This window comes from Lissotriton helveticus, chromosome 5_1, assembly GCF_964261635.1.
Source record: "Lissotriton helveticus chromosome 5_1, aLisHel1.1, whole genome shotgun sequence".
Lineage (NCBI taxonomy): Eukaryota > Metazoa > Chordata > Amphibia > Caudata > Salamandridae > Lissotriton > Lissotriton helveticus.
In genome coordinates this window covers 207,445,626-207,472,063 of record NC_136065.1, presented here as the reverse complement: position 1 = coordinate 207,472,063, position 26,438 = coordinate 207,445,626, and the positions used below count along the sequence as shown (strand labels likewise).

At 49.4% G+C, this 26,438-nt stretch overlaps 1 protein-coding gene across 1 annotated transcript in view; it reads left to right on the top strand.

The window, feature by feature from the left end:
• Positions 1-26,438, top strand: part of LOC144752426 (uncharacterized) — a 1,170,660-nt gene that overhangs the window by 309,160 nt on the left and 835,062 nt on the right. Inside the window, exons 8-9 of the mRNA XM_078640356.1 lie at positions 16,393-16,512; positions 20,093-20,131. Of these exons, the coding sequence (XP_078496482.1) occupies positions 16,393-16,512; positions 20,093-20,131 (159 nt within the window). The remainder of the gene's footprint in view (positions 1-16,392; positions 16,513-20,092; positions 20,132-26,438) is intronic.

Sequence of the window (26,438 nt, the reverse complement as noted above, 5' to 3'; positions counted from 1 at the left end):
CGAACTCATCCTTGACGGACTGCTGGCGCTGCCGCAGCCCTGCCTTGTGAACTATTGTCCTGCCTGCTGGCGCTGCCGCGGCCTTCTGCAACCTTCATCCTCGTGGGACCTGCTGGCGCTGCCGCGGCCCGTTGTCACCTTCATCCTCGTGGGACCTGCTGGCGCGGCCCGTTGTCACCTTAATCCTTGTGGGACCTGCTGGCGCTGCCGCGGCCTGTTGCAACCTTCATCCTCGTGGGACCTGCTGGCGCTGCCGCGGCCCGTTGTAACCTTCATCCTCGTTGGGACCTGCTGGCGCTACCGCGGCCCGTTGCCACCTACGACCTCTTCGGGACCTGCTGGCGCTGCCGCGGTCTGACCCGTCCGAACACCGAGCTCGAGGATTGTGAGCTATCACCGTTCCACCGCCGTACCTACGGGTACCAAGACTGTCCCGCTACCCCCTTCCCTAATAGAGACTAGAATTGAGAGGATCATCGTGTCCTGATCTCATTGTATCGTACTACCTTACTTCAAGAGCTGCCTATAAAAGGTGTTAATCTGATCTTCGTGTGGTGTCCATCTGTGGGGGGGAAGTTACTTGTCTGTACGATCGCTGGGGACGGCCCTCACCGGAGGCCTCTCCACTTGTGCTCGGCCGACCCTCCAGGTCCCCGTCTAACATTGGTGGCCAGCGGCGCGATCCGAACCAACGCGTACCGTACAGATAGTAACTCACCCTACGACTAAACCACAATGACGACCAAAGAGAGCGGATCGGCAGAGAAGTTCCAGATGGAAAAGCTGGAGGAATACAGCCACCGAGAGCTAAAACAATTTTGCATGGACTTAGGCATTGCTACCACCGGGCTAAGCACAAAAGAAGACTTCAAAAATGCCCTAGAGGCCTGGACAGAGACGAATACCGCCACACCCCGGGACCTCGAAGCCCCGGAAGTCAACACCACCCTGATGGAAGAACGGAGAACAGGTCCCTCCCGAGAAGAGATCCAGGAGCGGGAAAAAAATAGACTACACGAGCTGGACTTGGCACGGCTCAAATTAGACGGAGAATTGAAGCTGGCGGAACAGAAAATAAACTTAGAACACTTACGGCTCAGAGAAGAGCGAGAGGAAAATCAGAGACAGAGGGATCTCGAAGAAAAAAGACTGGCATACGAACACGAGTGCAAACTAGCAGAGATAGAAATACGCAAACTGAACACAAACCTAGGGGTGCCCGAGCCACCGCGCTCCCCGGGTACTACCGAACAGAAGGTCAACATCCCCAAGGATGTGGTCCGAGAATACCACCGGAACGACGACATACAGCAGTGGTTCAAGGCCTACGAGATCCCCATGACGGCCCACCGGATCGCTCGAAGTGACTGGGGAGCTGGGCTATGGGGAAGATTCGTCAATGAGGGCCGTGATGCCCTGCTGCAGCTTCCGGACCATCAAATGACGTCCTATGACCACATGAAGGCCGCCCTCCTCAGCCGATATGGGCTTACGCCCGAAATGTACCGCCAGAGGTTCCGCAACTGCACCCGGATCCCAGGTACAACTTGGTTGGAGTACGTAAACTATTTCAGCCGAGCCTTCGAGGGGTGGATCAAGGGTAACAACGTAACCACCTACGAACAACTCTTCAATCTCATTGTGTGGGAGCACCTCTCCAACAACTGTTTCGTCGAGCTCAGGCAGCACCTCCTCGACAGTAAATTGACTGAACCACGGCAGCTCGCCACCGAGGCGGACCGGTGGGAGAGCACCCGAGTGGCCCGGAGTGGGCCGAATGAGCAGAACAGATCCAACCAAGGTCATCATCGTCCCCGAGGAGGAGGAGGAGGACCGGGCCGGGGCAGAGACGCTGTCCCGGTCACTCCCGCTAACACCACCCCGCCCCCAGCCGGCCGTGGAAACCCCCCGATGCGCCCGGGGTTCCGAGCCAACGTTACGTGTCACTGATGCCAGCGAGTCGGCCACTACGCCAGTGACCCGACCTGCCCGAAGAACCCGGCTCCCGGGCCCCGCCAGGTGGCGGCCGCCGTCCTAGGAGAAGAACAAGTCTCCGAAGACACTGAAGCATACGAGTCGGAGCAGTTCGAGTGGGAACCTGCCGCCATGACCCTGGCCTGCCTAGGGGGAAGAGACATGGTCCCGCGGACTCCCCTGCCAGCCAACACTCGGAAGTACAGCCAATGGGTGAGCATAAATGGGCGCAAGGCCGAAGCCCTGCGTGACACCGGGGCCAGTGTGACGGCCGTCCGCTGTCACCTGGTGACCCCAGAACAAATCCTGCCAAACGTTCTTTGCCCCGTCCGATCGGCAGACAATTCGGAGAGCCTGTGTCGGATGGCCTGCGTCCCCTTCGAATGGGGAGGAGTGTCCGGCATGCTAAAAGTAACTGTCCGCGACGATGCCCCCGTGGACTGCCTCCTGGGGAACGATCTCGAGAGCTCCCCGTGGGCAGCTGTTGAAAGACGAGAGCATCTGGGGATGTTGGGTCTCCCGGACTGGGCGTGCGTGACCACCCGGTCCATGGCCACCCGCACCATCCCTAGACCGGAAGAACCCGAATGGTCAGCACCTCCTCCCCCGATCGCTCCCGAAGACGACTCCATCCATACCGACCACCCGGAACCAACCCCAGAGGGGTCCGCACAGCCCCCCGAACTTCCCGACCTGACTCAGTGGCGTCAAGAAGGGGGGCCCACCCAAGAACAATTCCGGCAGGAGCAAAAGACCTGTCCCTCCCTCGAGGGACTGCGACAGCAAGCGCTCGCCCAGGGCCAAGGAGACACCACCGGGGCCCACTGGGTTTATTGGGACAATGATCTCTTGTACAGCGAGCAGAGAATCGCAGAGCTGGGGGCCGGTCGAGTGCTGGTGGTGCCCCTCCACTTCAGAGACTTCCTGTTGAACTTGGCCCATGATGTCCCCCTGGCTGGGCACCTGGGGCAAGACAAAACCTACCACCGCCTGGTGACTCACTTTTTTTGGCCCAAAATGAGAAATGACGTCTCCAACCACTGCCGGTCCTGCCCGACCTGCCAGGCCAGCGGGAAGAGCGGCCGCAAACTCAAGGCACCCCTACAACCATTCCCCGTGGTGACCACCCCGTTCGAAAGGGTGGGAATAGACATTGTGGGGCCCCTGGACCCCCGAACAGCACAAGGGCATCGCTTCATCCTGGTCCTGGTGGACCACGCCACCCGCTATCCTGAAGCGGTCCCCCTTCGTACTATAACAGCCCCAGTAGTGGGTCGAGCCTTAATGGGGATCTTTTCTCGAGTGGGCTTCCCCCGGGAAGTCGTCAGTGACAGGGGCACGAACTTTATTTCAAAGTATATGAAATCCCTCTGGCAGCAGTGCGGGGTCACTTACCGATTCACAACCCCCTATCACCCCCAGGGAAACGGACTGGTAGAGCGGTTCAACCGCACTCTCAAGGGAATGATCATGGGGCTAGAAGAACCCCTACGCCGCCAGTGGGACGTGCTACTACCGTGCCTCCTCTTCGCCTACCGAGAAGTCCCCCAGAAGTCCCTCGGCTTCAGCCCCTTCGAACTCCTGTACGGACACCCCGTTCGCGGGCCTCTCAGCCTAGTGAAGGAGGAATAGGAAATGGCCCCCCTAAAATCCCCTCCAGACGTCTACAAGTACCTCCTGACCCTCCGCAATCAGACCCGGAAATTCAGGGAGATCGCCAAAGCCAATCGGGAGGCCAGTCAAGAGGACATGAAGAAGTGGTACGATCAACATGCCTCCTCCATCGAGTTTGAACCGGGTCAGCAGGTATGGGTGATGTCCCCCATCGAACCGTGTGCCTTGCAGGACAAATGGACAGGGCCCTTCAAGGTGATCGAGCGCAAGAGTCCCGTCACCTATCTCATCGACCTGGAGTCCCCCCGGAACCCCCTCCGGGTTCTCCACGCCAACAGACTCAAACCCCACTTCGTGCGCTCAGAGCTCAGCCTGCTGATGGCTACCGACATTGGCGCAGAAGGAGACTCCGAGCCCCTCCCTGACCTACTGAGGACCCGTGAAAGAGATGGTTCGGTGGACGGGGTCCGACTCTCCGAGGCCCTGACCCCAGAGCAGCGTCAAGATTGTCGGGCCCTCCTGCTGCCGTTCGCAAACCTGTTCTCCCTCGCACCCGGAGTCACCTCCTGGTGCCTGCACGACGTGGACACTGGGGACAGTCCTCCTGTCCGACACCGGGCGTACCGAGTACCGGATCGGGTACGTACATGCATCCAAGAAGAAGTCTCCAAGATGCTCGCCCTCGGGGTCATCGAACCTTCGGACAGTCCCTGGGCCAGCCCGGTCGTCCTGGTCCCCAAGGCCGCGGCCCCGGGCACCACACCTGAGCTCCGATTCTGCATCGACTATCGGGGTCTGAACGCGGTCACCCGAACCGACGCTCACCCTATCCCCCGAGCAGATGAACTAGTCGACCGCATGGGGGCAGCCCGCTACCTAAGCATCTTCGACCTGACAGCGGGCTACTGGCAGATCGGCCTCACCCCCAGGGCCCAAGAACGTTCCGCTTTCTCCACCCCGGATGGGCACTACCATTTCAGAGTGATGCCATTCGGCATGAAGAACGCTCCAGCCACTTTTCAAAGACTGGTGAACCAGGTATTGGCGGGCCTCGAGGAATTCAGCGCCGCCTACCTGGACGACATCGCGGTATACAGCCGCCACTGGACAGACCACCTCCACCACCTCCGAGAGGTCCTGCAGGCCCTCCAACAGGCCGGCCTCACCATAAAGGCCAGCAAGTGCCAAATCGGCCAGGGGTCCGTGACCTACCTCGGACACCAAGTGGGGAGCGGTCTGGTGGCCCCCCTCCAACTCAAGGTAGCTGCCATTCAGTCCTGGCAACCCCCCGAAACACAGACCGAGGTCCGAGCCTTCCTGGGGCTCACCGGATACTACCGGCGGTTCGTGAAGGACTATGGCAGCATTGTGGGGCCCCTCACGGAACTCACGTCTAAGAACCACCCACAAAGAGTCAACTGGACTCCCGACTGTCAAGCGGCCTTCGAGAAGCTGAAGGCCGCCATGTGCACCGCTCCTGTGCTCCAGGCCCCCGACTACAGCCGCGAGTTCATCGTTCAGACCGATGCCTCCGACCATGGTATTGGGGCCGTCCTCTCCCAACTGAACCCCGAAGGAGTCGACCAACCAGTCGCCTTCATCAGCAGACGCCTACTGCCCCGAGAACAGCGCTGGAGCACCATTGAGCGAGAGGCCTTCGCAGTAGTATGGGCCCTCAAGAAGCTCCGGCCTTACCTCTTCGGAACCCACTTCCGGGTACAAACAGATCATCGGCCCCTGCAATGGCTCATGCAAATGCGGGGGGAGAACCCCAAACTATTGCGATGGTCCATCTCCCTGCAGGGGATGGACTTCACTGTAGAGCATCGCCCTGGTCAAGACCACGCCAACGCGGACGGCCTGTCCCGCTTTTTCCGCCTCGACGAGGAAAGTCCCCAAGAGGATGGGTGACTCTCCCCGCCTTCAGCTGGGGGGGACGCATGTTGGACAGGCCCCATGAAGGGCTCGCTCCCTCCCCGCATGACAGGGCCCTGGTACCGGCCTTCCAGGTACTACCCGCAGAAGCAACCCCCAACCCGTCCCCCATGGGACGTCTGCTCCTGGGAATCCCTGTGTCCCTGGCCTGGGCCACCGTCAGCACCCTTGCCCGGGCCAGCCGCCATCTTAGACACTGCGCCACGAGGCCGCGTGGCCTCAGCTCGACCCCAACCCCGGGCCTGGCCAGGTCCCGACATCCCGGCACCACCCTCCACCCAGGAGGTGAACGGACCACTTGGCAGGTCAATGGGAGTAAGAGGTGTCGATGGCTCTCTCCCGCCAGGTGCCGATCACCCCCAGCCTCCCCGGGCGCTGGCTCCACCCCCCTGCTGGGTGTCTGGACTCCCTCATCCCGGACCTCCCGACCTCCAAGAGCGAGGGTCCGGACATCAAAGAGTGCCAGACCTATAACTGAGGCAGCCCCAGAACAGGAAGGCAGTTGTATCCTGGAGTCGAGAGACACCGCGACGAACTCATCCTTGACGGACTGCTGGCGCTGCCGCAGCCCTGCCTTGTGAACTATTGTCCTGCCTGCTGGCGCTGCCGCGGCCTTCTGCAACCTTCATCCTCGTGGGACCTGCTGGCGCTGCCGCGGCCCGTTGTCACCTTCATCCTCGTGGGACCTGCTGGCGCTGCCGCGGCCCGTTGTCACCTTCATCCTCGTGGGACCTGCTGGCGCTGCCGCGGCCCGTTGCAACCTTCATCCTCGTGGGACCTGCTGGCGCTGCCGGGACCCTTTGTAACCTTCATCCTCGTTGGGACCTGCTGGCGCTGCCGCGGCCCGTTGCCACCTACGACCTCTTCGGGACCTGCTGGCGCTGCCGCGGTCTGACCCGTCCGAACACCGAGCTCGAGGATTGTGAGCTATCACCGTTCCACCGCCGTACCTACGGGTACCAAGACTGTCCCGCTACCCCCTTCCCTAATAGAGACTAGAATTGAGAGGATCATCGTGTCCTGATCTCATTGTATCGTACTACCTTACTTCAAGAGCTGCCTATAAAAGGTGTTAATCTGATCTTCGTGTGGTGTCCATCTGTGGGGGGGAAGTTACTTGTCTGTACGATCGCTGGGGACGGCCCTCACCGGAGGCCTCTCCCCTTGTGCTCGGCCGACCCTCCAGGTCCCCGTCTAACATTGGTGGCCAGCGGCGCGATCCGAACCAACGCGTACCGTACAGAGAGTAACTCACCCTACGACTAAACCACAATGACGACCAAAGAGAGCGGATCGGCAGAGAAGTTCCAGATGGAAAAGCTGGAGGAATACAGCCACCGAGAGCTAAAACAATTTTGCATGGACTTAGGCATTGCTACCACCGGGCTAAGCACAAAAGAAGACTTCAAAAACGCCCTAGAGGCCTGGACAGAGACGAATACCGCCACACCCCGGGACCTCGAAGCCCCGGAAGTCAACACCACCCTGATGGAAGAACGGAGAACAGGTCCCTCCCGAGAAGAGATCCAGGAGCGGGAAAAAAATAGACTACACGAGCTGGACTTGGCACGGCTCAAATTAGACGGAGAATTGAAGCTGGCGGAACAGAAAATAAACTTAGAACACTTACGGCTCAGAGAAGAGCGAGAGGAAAAACAGAGACAGAGGGATCTCGAAGAAAAAAGACTGGCATACGAACACGAGTGCAAACTAGCAGAGATAGAAATACGCAAACTGAACACAAACCTAGGGGTGCCCGAGCCACCGCGCTCCCCGGGTACTACCGAACAGAAGGTCAACATCCCCAAGGATGTGGTCCGAGAATACCACCGGAACGACGACATACAGCAGTGGTTCAAGGCCTACGAGATCGCCATGACGGCCCACCGGATCGCTCGAAGTGACTGGGGAGCTGGGCTATGGGGAAGATTCGTCAATGAGGGCCGTGATGCCCTGCTGCAGCTTCCGGACCATCAAATGACGTCCTATGACCACATGAAGGCCGCCCTCCTCAGCCGATATGGGCTTACGCCCGAAATGTACCGCCAGAGGTTCCGCAACTGCACCCGGATCCCAGGTACAACTTGGTTGGAGTACGTAAACTATTTCAGCCGAGCCTTCGAGGGGTGGATCAAGGGTAACAACGTAACCACCTACGAACAACTCTTCAATCTCATTGTGAGGGAGCACCTCTCCAACAACTGTTTCGTCGAGCTCAGGCAGCACCTCCTCGACAGTAAATTGACTGAACCACGGCAGCTCGCCACCGAGGCGGACCGGTGGGAGAGCACCCGAGTGGCCCGGAGTGGGCCGAATGAGCAGAACAGATCCAACCAAGGTCATCATCGTCCCCGAGGAGGAGGAGGAGGACCGGGCCGGGGCAGAGACGCTGTCCCGGTCACTCCCGCTAACACCACCCCGCCCCCAGCCGGCCGGGGAAACCCCCCGATGCGCCCGGGGTTCCGAGCCAACGTTACGTGTCACTGATGCCAGCGAGTCGGCCACTACGCCAGTGACCCGACCTGCCCGAAGAACCCGGCTCCCGGGCCCCGCCAGGTGGCGGCCGCCGTCCTAGGAGAAGAACAAGTCTCCGAAGACACTGAAGCATACGAGTCGGAGCAGTTCGAGTGGGAACCTGCCGCCATGACCCTGGCCTGCCTAGGGGGAAGAGACATGGTCCCGCGGACTCCCCTGCCAGCCAACACTCGGAAGTACAGCCAATGGGTGAGCATAAATGGGCGCAAGGCCGAAGCCCTGCGTGACACCGGGGCCAGTGTGACGGCCGTCCGCTGTCACCTGGTGACCCCAGAACAAATCCTGCCAAACGTTCTTTGCCCCGTCCGATCGGCAGACAATTCGGAGAGCCTGTGTCGGATGGCCTGCGTCCCCTTCGAATGGGGAGGAGTGTCCGGCATGCTAAAAGTAACTGTCCGCGACGATGCCCCCGTGGACTGCCTCCTGGGGAACGATCTCGAGAGCTCCCCGTGGGCAGCTGTTGAAAGACGAGAGCATCTGGGGATGTTGGGTCTCCCGGACTGGGCGTGCGTGACCACCCGGTCCATGGCCACCCGCACCATCCCTAGACCGGAAGAACCCGAATGGTCAGCACCTCCTCCCCCGATCGCTCCCGAAGACGACTCCATCCATACCGACCACCCGGAACCAACCCCAGAGGGGTCCGCACAGCCCCCCGAACTTCCCGACCTGACTCAGTGGCGTCAAGAAGGGGGGCCCACCCAAGAACAATTCCGGCAGGAGCAAAAGACCTGTTCCTCCCTCGAGGGACTGCGACAGCAAGCGCTCGCCCAGGGCCAAGGAGACACCACCGGGGCCCACTGGGTTTATTGGGACAATGATCTCTTGTACAGCGAGCAGAGAATCGCAGAGCTGGGGGCCGGTCGAGTGCTGGTGGTGCCCCTCCACTTCAGAGACTTCCTGTTGAACTTGGCCCATGATGTCCCCCTGGCTGGGCACCTGGGGCAAGACAAAACCTACCACCGCCTGGTGACTCACTTTTTTTGGCCCAAAATGAGAAATGACGTCTCCAACCACTGCCGGTCCTGCCCGACCTGCCAGGCCAGCGGGAAGAGCGGCCGCAAACTCAAGGCACCCCTACAACCATTCCCCGTGGTGACCACCCCGTTCGAAAGGGTGGGAATAGACATTGTGGGGCCCCTGGACCCCCGAACAGCACAAGGGCATCGCTTCATCCTGGTCCTGGTGGACCACGCCACCCGCTATCCTGAAGCGGTCCCCCTTCGTACTATAACAGCCCCAGTAGTGGGTCGAGCCTTAATGGGGATCTTTTCTCGAGTGGGCTTCCCCCGGGAAGTCGTCAGTGACAGGGGCACGAACTTTATTTCAAAGTATATGAAATCCCTCTGGCAGCAGTGCGGGGTCACTTACCGATTCACAACCCCCTATCACCCCCAGGGAAACGGACTGGTCGAGCGGTTCAACCGCACTCTCAAGGGAATGATCATGGGGCTAGAAGAACCCCTACGCCGCCAGTGGGACGTGCTACTACCGTGCCTCCTCTTCGCCTACCGAGAAGTCCCCCAGAAGTCCCTCGGCTTCAGCCCCTTCGAACTCCTGTACGGACACCCCGTTCGCGGGCCTCTCAGCCTAGTGAAGGAGGAATAGGAAATGGCCCCCCTAAAATCCCCTCCAGACGTCTACAAGTACCTCCTGACCCTCCGCAATCAGACCCGGAAATTCAGGGAGATCGCCAAAGCCAATCGGGAGGCCAGTCAAGAGGACATGAAGAAGTGGTACGATCAACATGCCTCCTCCATCGAGTTTGAACCGGGTCAGCAGGTATGGGTGATGTCCCCCATCGAACCGTGTGCCTTGCAGGACAAATGGACAGGGCCCTTCAAGGTGATCGAGCGCAAGAGTCCCGTCACCTATCTCATCGACCTGGAGTCCCCCCGGAACCCCCTCCGGGTTCTCCACGCCAACAGACTCAAACCCCACTTCGTGCGCTCAGAGCTCAGCCTGCTGATGGCTACCGACATTGGCGCAGAAGGAGACTCCGAGCCCCTCCCTGACCTACTGAGGACCCGTGAAAGAGATGGTTCGGTGGACGGGGTCCGACTCTCCGAGGCCCTGACCCCAGAGCAGCGTCAAGATTGTCGGGCCCTCCTGCTGCCGTTCGCAAACCTGTTCTCCCTCGCACCCGGAGTCACCTCCTGGTGCCTGCACGACGTGGACACTGGGGACAGTCCTCCTGTCCAACACCGGGCGTACCGAGTACCGGATCGGGTACGTACATGCATCCAAGAAGAAGTCTCCAAGATGCTCGCCCTCGGGGTCATCGAACCTTCGGACAGTCCCTGGGCCAGCCCGGTCGTCCTGGTCCCCAAGGCCGCGGCCCCGGGCACCACACCTGAGCTCCGATTCTGCATCGACTATCGGGGTCTGAACGCGGTCACCCGAACCGACGCTCACCCTATCCCCCGAGCAGATGAACTAGTCGACCGCATGGGGGCAGCCCGCTACCTAAGCATCTTCGACCTGACAGCGGGCTACTGGCAGATCGGCCTCACCCCCAGGGCCCAAGAACGTTCCGCTTTCTCCACCCCGGATGGGCACTACCATTTCAGAGTGATGCCATTCGGCATGAAGAACGCTCCAGCCACTTTTCAAAGACTGGTGAACCAGGTATTGGCGGGCCTCGAGGAATTCAGCGCCGCCTACCTGGACGACATCGCGGTATACAGCCGCCACTGGACAGACCACCTCCACCACCTCCGAGAGGTCCTGCAGGCCCTCCAACAGGCCGGCCTCACCATAAAGGCCAGCAAGTGCCAAATCGGCCAGGGGTCCGTGACCTACCTCGGACACCAAGTGGGGAGCGGTCTGGTGGCCCCCCTCCAACTCAAGGTAGCTGCCATTCAGTCCTGGCAACCCCCCGAAACACAGACCGAGGTCCGAGCCTTCCTGGGGCTCACCGGATACTACCGGCGGTTCGTGAAGGACTATGGCAGCATTGTGGGGCCCCTCACGGAACTCACGTCTAAGAACCACCCACAAAGAGTCAACTGGACTCCCGACTGTCAAGCGGCCTCCATGTGCACCGCTCCTGTGCTCCAGGCCCCCGACTACAGCCGCGAGTTCATCGTTCAGACCGATGCCTCCGACCATGGTATTGGGGCCGTCCTCTCCCAACTGAACCCCGAAGGAGTCGACCAACCAGTCGCCTTCATCAGCAGACGCCTACTGCCCCGAGAACAGCGCTGGAGCACCATTGAGCGAGAGGCCTTCGCAGTAGTATGGGCCCTCAAGAAGCTCCGGCCTTACCTCTTCGGAACCCACTTCCGGGTACAAACAGATCATCAGCCCCTGCAATGGCTCATGCAAATGCGGGGGGAGAACCCCAAACTATTGCGATGGTCCATCTCCCTGCAGGGGATGGACTTCACTGTAGAGCATCGCCCTGGTCAAGACCACGCCAACGCGGACGGCCTGTCCCGCTTTTTCCGCCTCGACGAGGAAAGTCCCCAAGAGGATGGGTGACTCTCCCCGCCTTCAGCTGGGGGGGACGCATGTTGGACAGGCCCCATGAAGGGCTCGCTCCCTCCCCGCATGACAGGGCCCTGGTACCGGCCTTCCAGGTACTACCCGCAGAAGCAACCCCCAACCCGTCCCCCATGGGACGTCTGCTCCTGGGAATCCCTGTGTCCCTGGCCTGGGCCACCGTCAGCACCCTTGCCCGGGCCAGCCGCCATCTTAGACACTGCGCCACGAGGCCGCGTGGCCTCAGCTCGACCCCAACCCCGGGCCTGGCCAGGTCCCGACATCCCGGCACCACCCTCCACCCAGGAGGTGAACGGACCACTTGGCAGGTCAATGGGAGTAAGAGGTGTCGATGGCTCTCTCCCGCCAGGTGCCGATCACCCCCAGCCTCCCCGGCTAAACCAAGCTGCTGTTCGCCTGCTACTCAAAGGTGGACACCTTCGAGCATTGATTTATACGCGGCCGTCCAGCCGCGGAGTATGCACCACCCCGGTACCCTGGGGGTCACGAAAGTGAAGCAGCAGTCGTACTTGGAATCGAGGACAGGCCCACTTGTGGAGTCCATACAGGACTTGATTGTGTGCTTCCCGGACCACACTTCCCAGAATGCACAGTCTCATTTGAGCCTCCCATCGGTGGGTGTGTTATATATAAAATGGGGAAGTGGGTCGGCGGTTGCACACACCGCTTCCGTTAAAGCCCCTGAAGAGAAGCACATGGAGCTTCGAAACGCGTCGGGCAGATCCCGTTCGGAGCGGCGTCTACGAGTGGATCCCCGTCCTCACCTATACATAAACCAAGCTGCTGTTCGCGTGCTACTCAAAGGTGGACACCTTCGAGCATTGATTTATATGCGGCCAGGGGTGCATCAGGGTGTTCTTATGACACCCTTGCACCCTTGAAATTATTCTCAATTTGCGATTCGCATATTGCGAATCGCAAATTGAGAATTACTTCCCTTTCATTTCTATGGGTCTCCTGGCCCATAGAAATGAATGGGAAATTATTCCTTATTTGCGAATTCGCAATTTGCTATTCGCAAATAAGGAATATTAGGAAATCGCAAAAAAAATTGTGATTTTTAAGATACATACCATTTTGCAATTCTCAAATAGCAATCTCAAAAAATCGCTATTTGAGAATCGCAAATAGGTATTTTGATGCATCTGCCCCTAAATGTAAACCTTAATATTGGAAATATTAACTTATGTTGCTTATTTTTTTACACTTTCATTTATTTTTTTGCGTTTAATTACATTTAATTTAATCTCATTTTCATTGTCATTTTCTTGGGGGTGAAGTACCCATCACTTTTACTTTATATCCTCCAACTTTTCTATCAACAATAGAATTAATTTAGATTTTCACATGCAGAGCAAACAGGAAACATTAGTGCTCATAGAATTAATCCCAAACATTGATTCTTCCTGTCTCATCTTGTATTTAAAAATCTTCCTCAAAAGAAAACATGCAAAAAATGCTTGCCAAAAGTACAACCAATTCATGCAGGAGATGTGCAAAAAGAGCATATCCATACAAATCCAGATTTTCTCCTCATGTCTTTCCTTCTTGAACCATATATCCTAAAATTTGAGATTTAAAATCCTGAAAAGATTTAAGGTGTGTTATTTTAACACCATAATATGATTCAAGGAAAGTGCTTAACTTTCATGTATCAAAAGCAACAGATAAAGTGCAGAAAGTGCCTCACAATATCACTGGTATATTGTAAAGTACTTTGTGTTAGCAGCAGAATGTTCATAAAGTGCATTGTTATACCAGCATGATCTAATTTAAGAATGGCGGAGAAAATGAATGCATCTGACCCAACCTCACTGGAGTGTTTTTAAAGTGCATTGTTTTAGCAGCAAAATATTCTTTAAATGTGTTTTTCTCGCAACATGATCTATTGTGAGAAAAGTGCAATTCAAGACCAAACATGAGACCATCCCACACTTATCACAGTTAAAAAGTGGTAAAGAAGTGTACAGGGAAGTGTGTAAAAGAATTAAATCCGGGACAATCAATGTAGAAATTTAAAGATGTACATGCAATTCAGATTTCTCATTCAAACCCCATGGAATCTCAGTTCCTATTGACAGTAGCCATCGGGATTCACATCTTTTCAATGCTACTTCACGATCTCCTCCCCTAGATTTAATTCCTTTGTGTTGTATCCCATAGTAACAAAGTGTACCTTTGTCTCCTCTATGTTCTTCCCAGATATGTTTTGCAACCATATAGCTATAGTCACAATTGGCAATTGCTCTTAAATGCTGAAGTATGCAGAGTTTTTCAATTTTTTTACAGTGCTTCTGATGTATTTTTCACCACAGCCACATTCCAGTATGTACACCACTTGTGTGGTCTCACAAGGGATCCATTCTTTGACTATTTTGTACTGCCATCTGATGTTTTAATAGTTGTCACATTCTGACCAATTTGGCACGCCTTACATTTCTGGCATCTATAAAAGCCTGGTTTATTTAGCCAGTTCTTTGATTAATTTCTTTGTTTTACAAAGTGGCTTTGTATCAACATGGCCCCTAATGAGGCTGTCTTTTTTATAAGTAATATTGGGAAGGTTCAAAATCTCCTCCTTCAAATCTTATTCTTTCTTAAAAATATTCCAGTTGGTGTTTATCATTTTTTTTAAATTTCTCTCTGCCTGATTAAAGTCCATTATATATTGTGTGGCTTTTTCTTCCTCTGTCTTATTAAGATTTTTCAGAATCAGCAATTCATCCTTATTTCTGGATCTAGCTCTTAGTAAGGCATCTTCAATCACACTGACTGGATATCCTCGCCGTCTGAATCTCTCAAACATCTTCTCCCCTTGTGGTTGAAATTCCTCTATTTTTAGCAATTTCTCCGTGCTCTTAGAAATAATTCTCCATATGGAACACTTCATTTCAATGCTTTTGGATGGGCATTGTTGGCAATTAAAATACTATTGCAGTTAGTTGGCTTCCGATGTAATTCAGTGCACGTTTCCTTTTTCGATATAAACTTCAGTGTCCAAGAAGTTAATTTTGACATTGCTTGTTTCATAAGTGAATTGTCCTTCAGTGATTAAAAAAATAAATTGTCGACTCCACCTCACCTCCTTCCCATATTCAAAACAAGTCATCAATGAAGCGGACCAATAACATCACCTTTCTAAGGACCTCATTGTTCCTCTCGGTCCACACGGTCTCTGCTTACCAATGCCCCCTTGTTAGATTAGCATACATCGGGTCAAATAATGTACCTATTGGTGTTTCTTGTTTTTGAATATAAAAATGTTCATCAAAAAGGAAGACCTTGATTAAACAGATTTCCATGACACACACACAAATATATATGTCTGTAAGTTCCACTTTACTTCAGTACCGGCTGACCTTCTCTTCATAGGTGCAGTTTTAGACATGAATCACTTAAAGAGATTTCCTCCACTGAGAACAAAATGGATATTCAGGCGATGAATCCAAGATTTCCACATGTCAGGCAATTGTGGTAATGGGTGCAGCCTCACTGGACTGGCCACCCATCTAGGTGACAGGGCAGCACAGGCCCTTTGGTCTATGACGGAGTGGAGTCTGCATATAAATATGCTGGAGCTGCAAGCAGTCAACCTCGCCAAAAGGGCATTTCTTCATTCCATACCAGGGAGCACCATTCAGATCCAGTTGTACATCAACACCACCTTTAATTATTTTAACAGTCAGGGCAGTATGGGGTCGTGTTTTTTTTTTAGATGCGATTCGCCTGTGGCAGAAGATACAGCTAAATGGAATTTTCTTAGCCGTGACCAGCCTTGGTTGTTTAGGCAACCTTTAGTGACATATTTATTGAAAGATTTGCTCTACCTGGGGAATGTTTTAAAAGTGAGGATTCTGCAGGAAGATTATTCATCAGAAATATTGTTACCTAAGGTAAGTAACCTTTACTTTATTTGAATACTTCTAATATAAATTGTATAGAAATGTACAAACTTATGACAATATATAACAAAACTGCTCACATCCCAGCAGTAAATGCCTTTCTTTGACATACATAGATTTTCATCATAGAAACTGTTTTAAAGACTATGTTGGTACAATGTGAACATATTAACCTCAAACCAAATTTGTCTTTATTCGATCATAAATAATCATAAAAGACACAAATAACAATACAAAGTCGTTAAAATTCATGGTAGGTGTTTTTGTTTAAAAAATATATTAAACATATCATGGTAGGATTCTGTTAAAATTCTAAACACATATCAACAATAAAATGATTGTGAATCCTTTCCTCCTAAAACCAAATAAAAATTCATAGTAAAAATCATTATGTCTAATTACACAAGTTATGGCTAGACGCTTCATTTTTATGAGCAGACTATATTAGAAAAGACAAACACAGTACACTCAACACAATCATGTTGCATAGAACCTTGCATACTAATCCTTCTAAGGGCCCACGTCCAGCTCCAAAATTTAGCCATAGCAATAATTTAGCCCTAGCAATAGTGTTGGTTACATCAGGCACAATGCGAAATAAGGTAACATAATGGACAGTTCATCACCCCTCAGGCTTGAAAATTTCGACCCATATACATGCTTGGAGTGTGCCATGCAGTAAAGTGCATGTAGTATAAAGAGGTTTGGCAGCATTATGCCAACCACTCTTCACATAACTGAAATCCCAAAACAGTGGTATTAGGTATTGCTTCCTAACAAAAGTTACACTCAGTCAGCAATCCTATAAACAACATGGCGCACATGCTACTTTAGCTTGCTGACCAATTAGCAACACTTATGGCTTACCAGACCAAGGAAGAGTTGAGGATCTCTCTAGTTTCCTGACAGAGTGCTCTTCTCTTCTTAGGGTTATCCTGGAGTAATGGGACGTACAGGTCAGACCGGCAATCCTGGGCCCCCAGGCCCACCTGGTCTGCCAACTATTGTGATTTGGAGAAATACTAAGGAGGACTGGCTGGCATTCTCGGTAAGTCTGTTGTGTAAGATTTGATTCTTTATCGATCTGCCCTGAGCCTATGAAACTTGCAGCACTTAGGATGAGACCGAGGTCAAGATGCATCCTGTGTAATACAGTCATGGTGGAGTGTTGATATTAACTGATTGGTTGTAGGAGACTGTAATGGACAGAACAGGATACAAAGTTATCATAAACTTCAGGATGGCAAACACTGAAAAAACAAACTTTTGCTTGAGCAGACATAATTTCTATATATTTTATCTTTACTGTTTTACCAATTATCAGTATCACCATGTTATACACTATGATTGCATAGACATACTAACAACAGAGACCAAGAAAATACCTCATGCATACCCAGGACCGGTGATTGTTTTGGGGGGGCTGAAGGATAACTTTCTCAGTGGCATTGAGAGCTATCGCACACTCCCACCCCTTGTGGCCATACTCCCTCATAGCCTTTCCACGAGACCAAGGACCCTAATACTGTTGAGCTGCTCCAACCCCTTCACCAACTTTACATATGTGTTGGATTTGACCCTTTCTTCAGGGTCATCCCTAAACATTTTGCCTTCACCCTCCCGTTTTCTGAACCCATTTCTGATGGGTTTTAGGACTCTGTACACTTTAGCACTTCTAACTGGTGCTAAAGTGCTTGTACTCTCTCCGTAAAACATGGTAGAATTGGCTTTCATCCAATTGGCCTATTTCATTTACTTGTAAGTCCCTAGTAAGGTGATATTACATGTGCCAGAGCCTGTAAATGTAATGCCTGTAGGCTTGCAGATCTGGTTGTGCCACCCACTTGAGTAGCACTTTAAGCGTGTATCAGGGCTGCCGTTGCAGCCTGTGTGCTGTTTTAAACTGCCAGTTCGACCTGACAAGATGAGCCTCTTGCTTGGCTAAAACCTACCTTTTCAATACATATAAGTCAATCCTCGGGTAGGTACTAAGCAGCCCAGAAGGAGCAGTGCATTTGAAAAGTTGGACATGTACTTTTAAGTTTTACATGTCCTGGTAGTGAAAAACTCTTACATTTGTTTTTTTACTACTGCGAGTCTTACCTCTCCCATAGGATAACATTGGGTTAACTTATTACATTTAATAAATGATACTTCCGATTGGGAGCAGTAGGAATTTCGAGATTGGTGTCTAAAGAAGTGTAATTTAAAAAGCTCTTTAATGGTAAAGTCACAATTCTAAAAATGTCACTTTTAAAACGTTGGCATTTTTGTTGTCCTAACCATTTGGTGCAAGCACCTGATCATAGTCAATGACTAGGTGTAGCTGGCAGTTGTGTTTTGTGTATTGCTCCCAGACAGTGAGACAAAGGAAAGATAGGTGTTGGAAGATGGGCAACTATGAGTTAACGAGGGGGAGGAGCTGTCACCTACCACACTTGCACAGCACAAAGATCCTGCCTAAACTCTCCCACAAAGGGTTTGCTGTGGTCTTTTGTGACCCAGACAAGCTGGGGCCAGAAAAGAGAGACAGGGGATGTCTGACACCTCACACATTCCAGTCCCACTTCTTGTGTTGTGGACAGCCAACATGCTAACTGTTTCTTCAATGATTTGCAAGTTTGACTTCCAAGACCGGTCAGAACCAATGAATATCTTGAATTGTTTCCTTTTTTCTATTTGGGAAGGAGGTGCAGTAGAGTAGCTCTTGTATTCACAGCAAATGCAGTTGGTGCTTTGGTGCAGGAGTCACATAACTAGAAGATGGAGATGGCTTTGGTTAAAGCACATAGGGCCCGATGTACAACACATTTTACCGGTGGTCGTTTGAGACTTGTAAAATGCATTTTCCTATCTACCTTCTCTATTTTGCAAATCAGTAATCTATTACCAACTCCTAAAATATGGTTTGCGAGACTCTATAAGGAAGCCGTGTGTAAAGGGCTTTCCTTCCTAATAGCGACTGGTATGTATGGATATTTTGCGACCGGGAATGCAGTTGCAAAACATTAGGAGATTACCACTAATTCGAGCCATTCGCAAACGGGAAGGGGTTTCCAATGGATCCCTTCCTCATTGTGAATGGGGGTGCCAACATTGTTTCAGAGCAGGCAGTGGTCCGCCCACTGTAAAAGAGAAAAAAAAAGGAAAGGAAAAAAAAACTTTTCATTTTTATTTCACAAATACATCCTTTAATGAAAATAGGCTGCATTTTTTTTTTTAACTGTGTTATTTAAAAAGCAGTTAGAGGTGTGGTCTGCTGGCCTCAGCAGGCCACCATCCCTGTGAGTGCCGGCCATTCCCAATGGGTCGCAAATTGTGGCCTGCCTAATGAATATTTATGAGTCAGTTTCCTTGTGACCCATTGGGGAATCTCAAACATTGCCTGAGACACAGTTGTACATCAGGTTTTATGACTCGCAAATTGCGAGCTTCTAAAAATCATACAACTCAAAAAACCTGACGGTCGTACACATGGTCCATAGTCTTTTTGAATTATACCCAGCAACCACTTGTTATGGATTATGGGTGACCAAATTAGGAGATTTTCTGACTCACCTCTCCCACCAGAGTGGCATATAGAAGAAAGGAAGTGACAAAAGTCGAGTCTTTCTTCCCCGATGAGCAAGAAATGCTCACCCCCTGGAAGATCTTCAGTAAAATAGATAATTGCTGTTGTGTTATGTTCATGCTTAGCCTTGTATAACCACCAAGGGAATTGAATCTTTGCCCAGAATATAGTGACAGTTTCAACATGTAACATGAATTTCAAGAACTACTTTGAGACCACTGCTTTGAAGATTTCACCTTCATCCTTCATATGCTGCATTTGTGGTCTCTGGGGGGTGGGGGGGACCAACGAGAAGTTATCTGAGTACGAAAGGTTCATTATCTTCAGAGGAGCATCCTGCTTCAGCGATGTTAAGCACATCATTGAGAATCTGCATAAAGAGATGCCCTGGCAGAACTCATAAATGGCTAATTCCACTCAAATAATTGGCACACTAGTAATATAACTGGACCCTAGCAAACCTTTACACTAGCTTTTTCTGCGGTGATGCCTTTAATTATTGTTGATGTGCTGTTTTTGCTGAATATTTGAAAGTGTCAACCTATGGTTGCTGATACTCTGCTATCATCACCTGTAGGCGTGCTGCCCTCACTGATTGCAGTTACACTGCCATCCTTATTGATTGCTGTGATCTTGTCCTTTCTGATTGCTGACATGCTGGTGATATTGAATACTGACCTCACAGTTTGCTGTAATGCTAACCTTTCTAGTTGTTAATGATTTGCATTCACTGATCACTGACAGCTGACAAAATACCAGACCTCACTTATTGCTGAGATTCTGCCTTGCTGATTGCTGACCTTCGTAAAAACCAGCATGTTGTCCTCGCTAATTGATTACCTCTTGCCCGCATTGCTTACATGTTGTCCTCACTAACTGCTGACATGCTAGGCTGATTTTGCATCATTTATGTGCTGTCCTTGTAAATTGCTGACAAGTTGCCCTCACCGGTTATTAAAGTATTGCTTCAACTGATTGCTGGTCTTTCTGCTGAGAAGGTGATCTCACTGATACTCTGACCTCACTGTCTTACTGTTTTCGATCATCTTCTTTCTAGCACACATCCTTCTATCAGCTCCTCCAGGCTGGATGGCCGGTGAGTATGACATTCTGCTTGTGATATTGCTTACACTAATGAAGTGGGAGTAGGCATTTGGGAACCTAAAAATGGCCTCCAGTGAATAGGTGCCAATGCACTGGTGGTGGGGATGAAGAAAAGGTTGTGAGTATACAGAGAGGCTTGTCAGAATAGATCGGATATGTGAAAATCCAGAGAGGTTTATTGGGATAAAGATTGGGGAGCAGATGTGGCCTAACAGCTAGAGCGGTCGACCTCAGAGATGGGAACCGGGGTTGAGTCTCGGTAGGGACGCTCCACATCCTATGATTCTGGGCAAATCACTTAACTTTCCCCCTGCCTAACAAAAAAAATTAATGTGCCCGTCAGTAACGCAACTGGTGCTTATGTAAAGCGATCTGATACCTTTGAGTCTAGTTTGCGCTATATAAAACTCCCCCTCCTCAAAAAAAAGATAAGCTTATGTGGATGCAGGGAGACCTTTAAAGATGGTAGAGGCTCATAAGAATGCCAAACGGTTCTTGAAGATGTAGAGAGGTTTGTTGGGATGCATGGAGACTTGATAGGGTTAGAGAGGCATGTGAAAATGCAAAGACACTTATGATGATTCACTCAGGCTAGTGAGGGTAGTAAGAGGCTCATGAAGATGTAACGAGGGATGTGAAGATGCATAGCGAAGTTGGGAGGGTGGTGAGAATGTTGTGAGATTTAGGGAGGTTTATGAGCAGGTTTATGAGCAGGTAGAGAAGTTTGTCAGGGTGGTGAGGGATGCATTAGGATATAGAGAGGATTATGAAGATGCAGAATTTTTTTTTTTTTAGGATACAGAGAGCCTTATGAGAATGGTGAAGAGAGCCATGTGAGAATGCGGAGAGGTTTATAGGGATTCACAGTGTCTTGTGAAGATGCTGATAGGCCTCTGGCGATGCAATAAGGGTTACAAGGATGTAGAGTAGGACATGATCATAACAAGGAGTCATGCGAGAGCAACTAACTCGTAAGGAAAAAGGAATGTTCTTGATGGCATGATGAAAGGAGAAGCTCATAAGAAAAAAAGAAAGCCAGCAAGAGCCAAAAAATGCAAATGAGGACAGAGGATTTGTCTTGTAAAAACCAAGTGATAGACGTGTTTGGACTTAGTAGTAGTTTGTGATGGCACAAAACAACTCCTGGTGCCGAGAAGACTCCATGGAAGACTAAGTGGATGAACTGAGGGCTATGAGACTGGAAAACTGCTTGTTAGGATATGAGGACACAAGTGGTTTAGTGAGGGTATGTGAGGTCAGCATGTGGTTGAGGAAATGGTGAGAACTGAAGGAGGTTTATGCGAACAAAAGGGAGACAAGAGCTCACAATTTAGTCTCCTCTGTTTGTACAGTGTATCGTTTTGTCCTCCCTACCCACCAGGTGACTCAAGGCTCCTTAGGAGAGAATAATAAAATAACACAGAAGCCTAAGATCTCTTCATCTGGGCAGGAGGTCTTCTCAAACTGCTACTATGTCGCCCCATGTCATCTGCTAAACCAATTAGATAGTAGACATGAGGCCATGCCAGGCACCAGTGTGTTACTCAGAAATATTCTAGCTATTTTGGAAACTACCAGACTAAGAGTATGAATACCTGTTTTGAGTCCACATGGCTACAAAAAAACATGAAAGCTGCACCATCCTTTTTAATGGGACTACAGCATTCCGAGTGTTACATTCCTCTCTAGCCCAAAAAAAGGCAACAACGAACTCTTCATCAAGGTGTAATAGAAACAACATAAGGGATAAGTCTCAGGTGGTATTGGGAGCCTTGTCACTTTACTCTAGGAGGAACAGCAACATTAATACGGTAGGTCAGAAATCACAAATACCAGAAAATGGTGCACGTGCTGGCTGGTTCTTGCCAGAGCTGAAAATCATAATGCTAAAAGCCAGACACACAAAAAGAAAATTCCTCATTTTGTATAGTCACCCCCAAGTTTCTTGACTGATGCTGCTGGTTTTATGACTCTGCGAGTGCACTGAGGCCTGCTGAGTGCCTTTGCTCTGACCTTAAAAGTGATATGTTTGATTGTTTTATACCCAATTGGCCTAAGCTAACTTACTTATATGTCTGTAGCATTAGGTACCCAGGATACCCCAGGGCATGTAAGTTCGCAGATCACCCCTAGGGACTGCAGCACTGGTTGTGGGGCCCTAGGGGTGCCAAGGTAAAATATGGCTCCTAGTCTGCCACCGCAGACTGGACGAGCAGTTTTTTAAACTACTAAATCGACTTTGCCATTCAAAGAAATGCAAAGCCAAGTCTTCCCTTCTAATATATATGTCACCCCTAAGGTAGGCCTAATGAGCCCTAATGAAGGGTGTGTTTATTAGGAAGTAGAACATTTTTACATGTTCCAACAGTAAAAAAAAAAAACAATTGTATGTTTTATTACTGAGGAAAAGACTAGTAGCCCCATTGGTGAGTACAGAGTTGCAGGCTGCTATAGCAGCCTTGCTAACTTCTGACTGGTACTACTAAAGTTGATATACTATAAGGTATCAAACAACTTGTTACATTAAGCCCGACTTGATGCCCTAGTCAAGATTAATGTAACCTGGAGCTCACTGAAGACTGCTTTTTGCTTTTAGGAAACTTTTTCTGTGGATCTGGCTGGTCTCCTTGACTGGCTCCCTGCCATAGTTGGTCATCTAATGTAACTGGAAGTAACCACACTTATACTTGCCTAAGTTTTTCCTGATAAAATTCTAAGGGCCAGATGTAGGAACCCTAATACCGGTCGGTAACGGACAAAATTACCAAATTTCGGCGGTTACTGACCAGTATTAGGCATTTGGGATGTAGGTGGCTACATTTCCGATTCAGTAAATTACCGAATCTGAAATGTAGGAAGCACTCAAGTGAGTGCTTTTCACCTGTAAGGATTCGTTATTTACCTCCAACTACAAGTTGGTGGTAAATAACGAAAACCGTTAAAAAAGCAATTGTGTGCTTTTTTAACAGTGCCATGTGGCAGAGGGCATGCATGTGTGCCACATGTGCACCCATGCACTATTAAGGGGTGCAACAGGGTGTCAATGTGACACCCTGCCACCCTTGTAGGTCTTCCCCCCCTTACCGAATCAGTATTCCCCATTCATTCCTATGGGCCTGGAGACCCACAGAAATGAATGGGGCATACCGATTCGGTAAATACCGAATCGGTAATTACCGAATTTTACAGATTCGGTAAAAATTACCGAATTAATACCTACATACCATTTACCCATTCTAAAATACTGAATCTGTAAAATTCTGTATTTTAGAATCGGTAAATGGTATTTACCTACATCTGACCTTTAGTGTTAAATTTGATGAATTTGCCAATGCTTGTCTGCGGTTGACTAACAAAAAGTGCATAGTTACTATACTTTATAAACTCAATACCTCCAGAGCCCTCCGTCGGATCTTTTTCATTTTGATGTCTGAAAATATATAAAATACAGTTTATTATTCTAAATTAGTGTTGAATTTCTTGAGTATCCAGTGTATTTCTTTGATTGTTTTGGAGTTGTTTAAATGCTTAAAACGTTTTTCTTTGTATAAGCCTGACTGCTCAGAGCCACATCCAACCAGGGTGTGCGAAAGGTTTCACAAACGAAACCTAATGGTACTAAAGGGTTTGATAAGTGTATTACACGGTGAGGTCGTACAACCACACCATATAATACACTCTATTTCCTCATACCTACTCATTGAAGTCACTATGTCACTCAGATGACTGTTTATAGGCAAAAGAAATCAAGGGAGACTAAAAGCGTTATTACTCACAATGGATTTAATCAGCTCGTACCTAATTTAAAGTGTTTTTTCACATCGTCGGGGAACTTCAGTCACTTGTTCTACTCATTCTGTCTTCCAATCATCCAGGGAATTATGTGATGAACATTACTTTGAGGAGAAATGACTATATCAATGAACCGTTACCTCTGAAGTAACTCTTCCTCCCCAGAATATCCAATTAGAGAATACTTTGCTACCGGCTCAGGTTAATTTCTCCACATTCCCCTACGGAGCCCGCGAGGCAACGCTACCACTGTACTGTATGTATATATGAAAAATTTGCTAATAAAAACTGTTGAAATAAAAAAAAAACATGTCACACAAGTGACAGATTTCATTTGTCAATATCCACCCCCTCACTTACCAAATGACTTGTGTCCTGCACCAGCTACGAGCAGCTCTGCAGTTGTTTGAAAACAAATTTGCTGCTAATTGTCAGTAGCTCTATTTCCTGGGTATAATCCCTACAGAGAAGACACAAACTGTGGCCTAACCTGTGCTAAAAAAAACTGTCATAAAGCTTGGATGAACCCAGCAGTTTTCGATCCATCTCCGCTTCCATATGTAGGTACAGTATCGTCTACAAAACGTTTCTGAAAATAGCAGGTTGTTTGATGCTCACCTGGCTCGGTTTAAACCTAACTACAACACTGAGCCAGTTGCTCTTTCGGTAATAGATGATCTGCACAGATACAGCTGTAGTGTTGGCGCATTGCAGTTTAAACCTGTCAGCTGAATTCAGTACCATTGACCACTTCATGCTGAACAAAAAACACTCTTGAGAAGATAGTTTTCTGGCTCCATCCTAAAATGGATGCAGTCATTTTTTTGATGATAGCGCACGATCTGTGTCCAGAACGCCTTTCTGCTCAAAACAGAGATCTTTGAAGTCCCACTCTCTCACCATTATTGTATGATCTATGCATGTGCCTCTGACAAGCCTACTTTCTGCAATTGGCAAAATTCTGCATGTACGCAGACAACAGACAGATCCTTTTCACCACCTCTTACTCCCCAAAAACATCCATCCTTTAGTGTCAATCAAAACGGAATGAATAATTGTTTAGGAATTATTAGCTACGGGGAACCACCAATTTTCTGAAATGAACTCTGTCAGAAAAGGAACTTATATTTAACCCAGCGAAACCAGATCAAAGGAATAACATATGTTGCCACCCCCTAATTATTGGCCCTGACCTTGTACGTACTACTGCTATTAGAAACCTTGAAATATTTTCAGATTCATCTCTTTGCATTGATCGGGAAGCCACCAAGCTTGCCCACCCTGACCGACGTTTCTTTCACTTAAAGATTCTGAAAAAAATACTTCCATTTTTAGATTCCCACTTCCTTCTACCAGTTACCAATGCATTAACCCTGTCTAGACTATATTATAGCAATGCTATCTACTTAGCTTCAGCAGCCAAATTGCTTCAATATCTCTTGTTAGCACAGAATGCAGTTGTAAAGTATTCCAGATGTTGCCCTATTACCCCAGTTTTAAGGTCACTACACTGGTTAGCTGTTTAAAACAGAGTCATTTTTAAGTGTAAAACTATTATACACACAGCTATCTACTAAAATACCCTAGTGAAGATGAAATCTAAATATTCATGGTACCGACATGTTCGATAACTGCAATATGCAAGGAAGTTTATTTTTCAGATTCCTAAATCCAGACTCTCTACCCATGGTGACCGAGCATTCTCAGTTGCTCTTTCTTTGCATCTCCGGTCAAAATCTTCTCTTATAGCGCTGAGAAGCATTACTTTTCAACCAGTAAGATGTTTTATGTAGGTTTTTATTTACCTACTACTAGACTTTACTCATGTGTGTAAAGTCTAACTCGTATCGTTTTGGTTCTACGCCACCAAGAGGCGTTTGAGTATGTGCACACACAAATTAATTTAATATAACATTATTACGCTTCTCTTATTTGATACTACCTCTTGTGAACATTTTTTCAGCCATGCTTCACTAAGATGGACCCCATCACTCAATTTCCTATTCTCATCTATTGAGGTACAAAATTCCAGAAAAGAAACAACTATTTTTACCTTAATCTACCACCCTCCAAGTGACCATGTCTTTTTGTTGAAAATGTGAAGGACTTTGCTTAGTAGATAGTACGATTTCTTTTGCAAATAACATGTTCTTAGGTGATTTTAATGTACACCAGGGAGACCAGAATAACTTTGAGGTTTCTCAGTGTGCCTACTTTCTGAATAGTGACAACCCTGCTTATCACTCATACATGAATGGTCTGACTCTAGTCCACATAATTGGCATCATCAAGAGTGAACATCCAAGTTCAATGGACTGGCCTGATTGCTTCCAAGTGCCCATTTACCCTTTTTTTGCACTTTAGGTTAAACAAAGCCACCAAAGTCCTCAGTAAGAAACTTCAAAGAAACAAACAGATCTGTACTAGGAAATAAGATATCTACAAAGTTATTGAACCCCAGAATTGCACAGTGCATGACATGATATTATACCATTACAATTCAATCG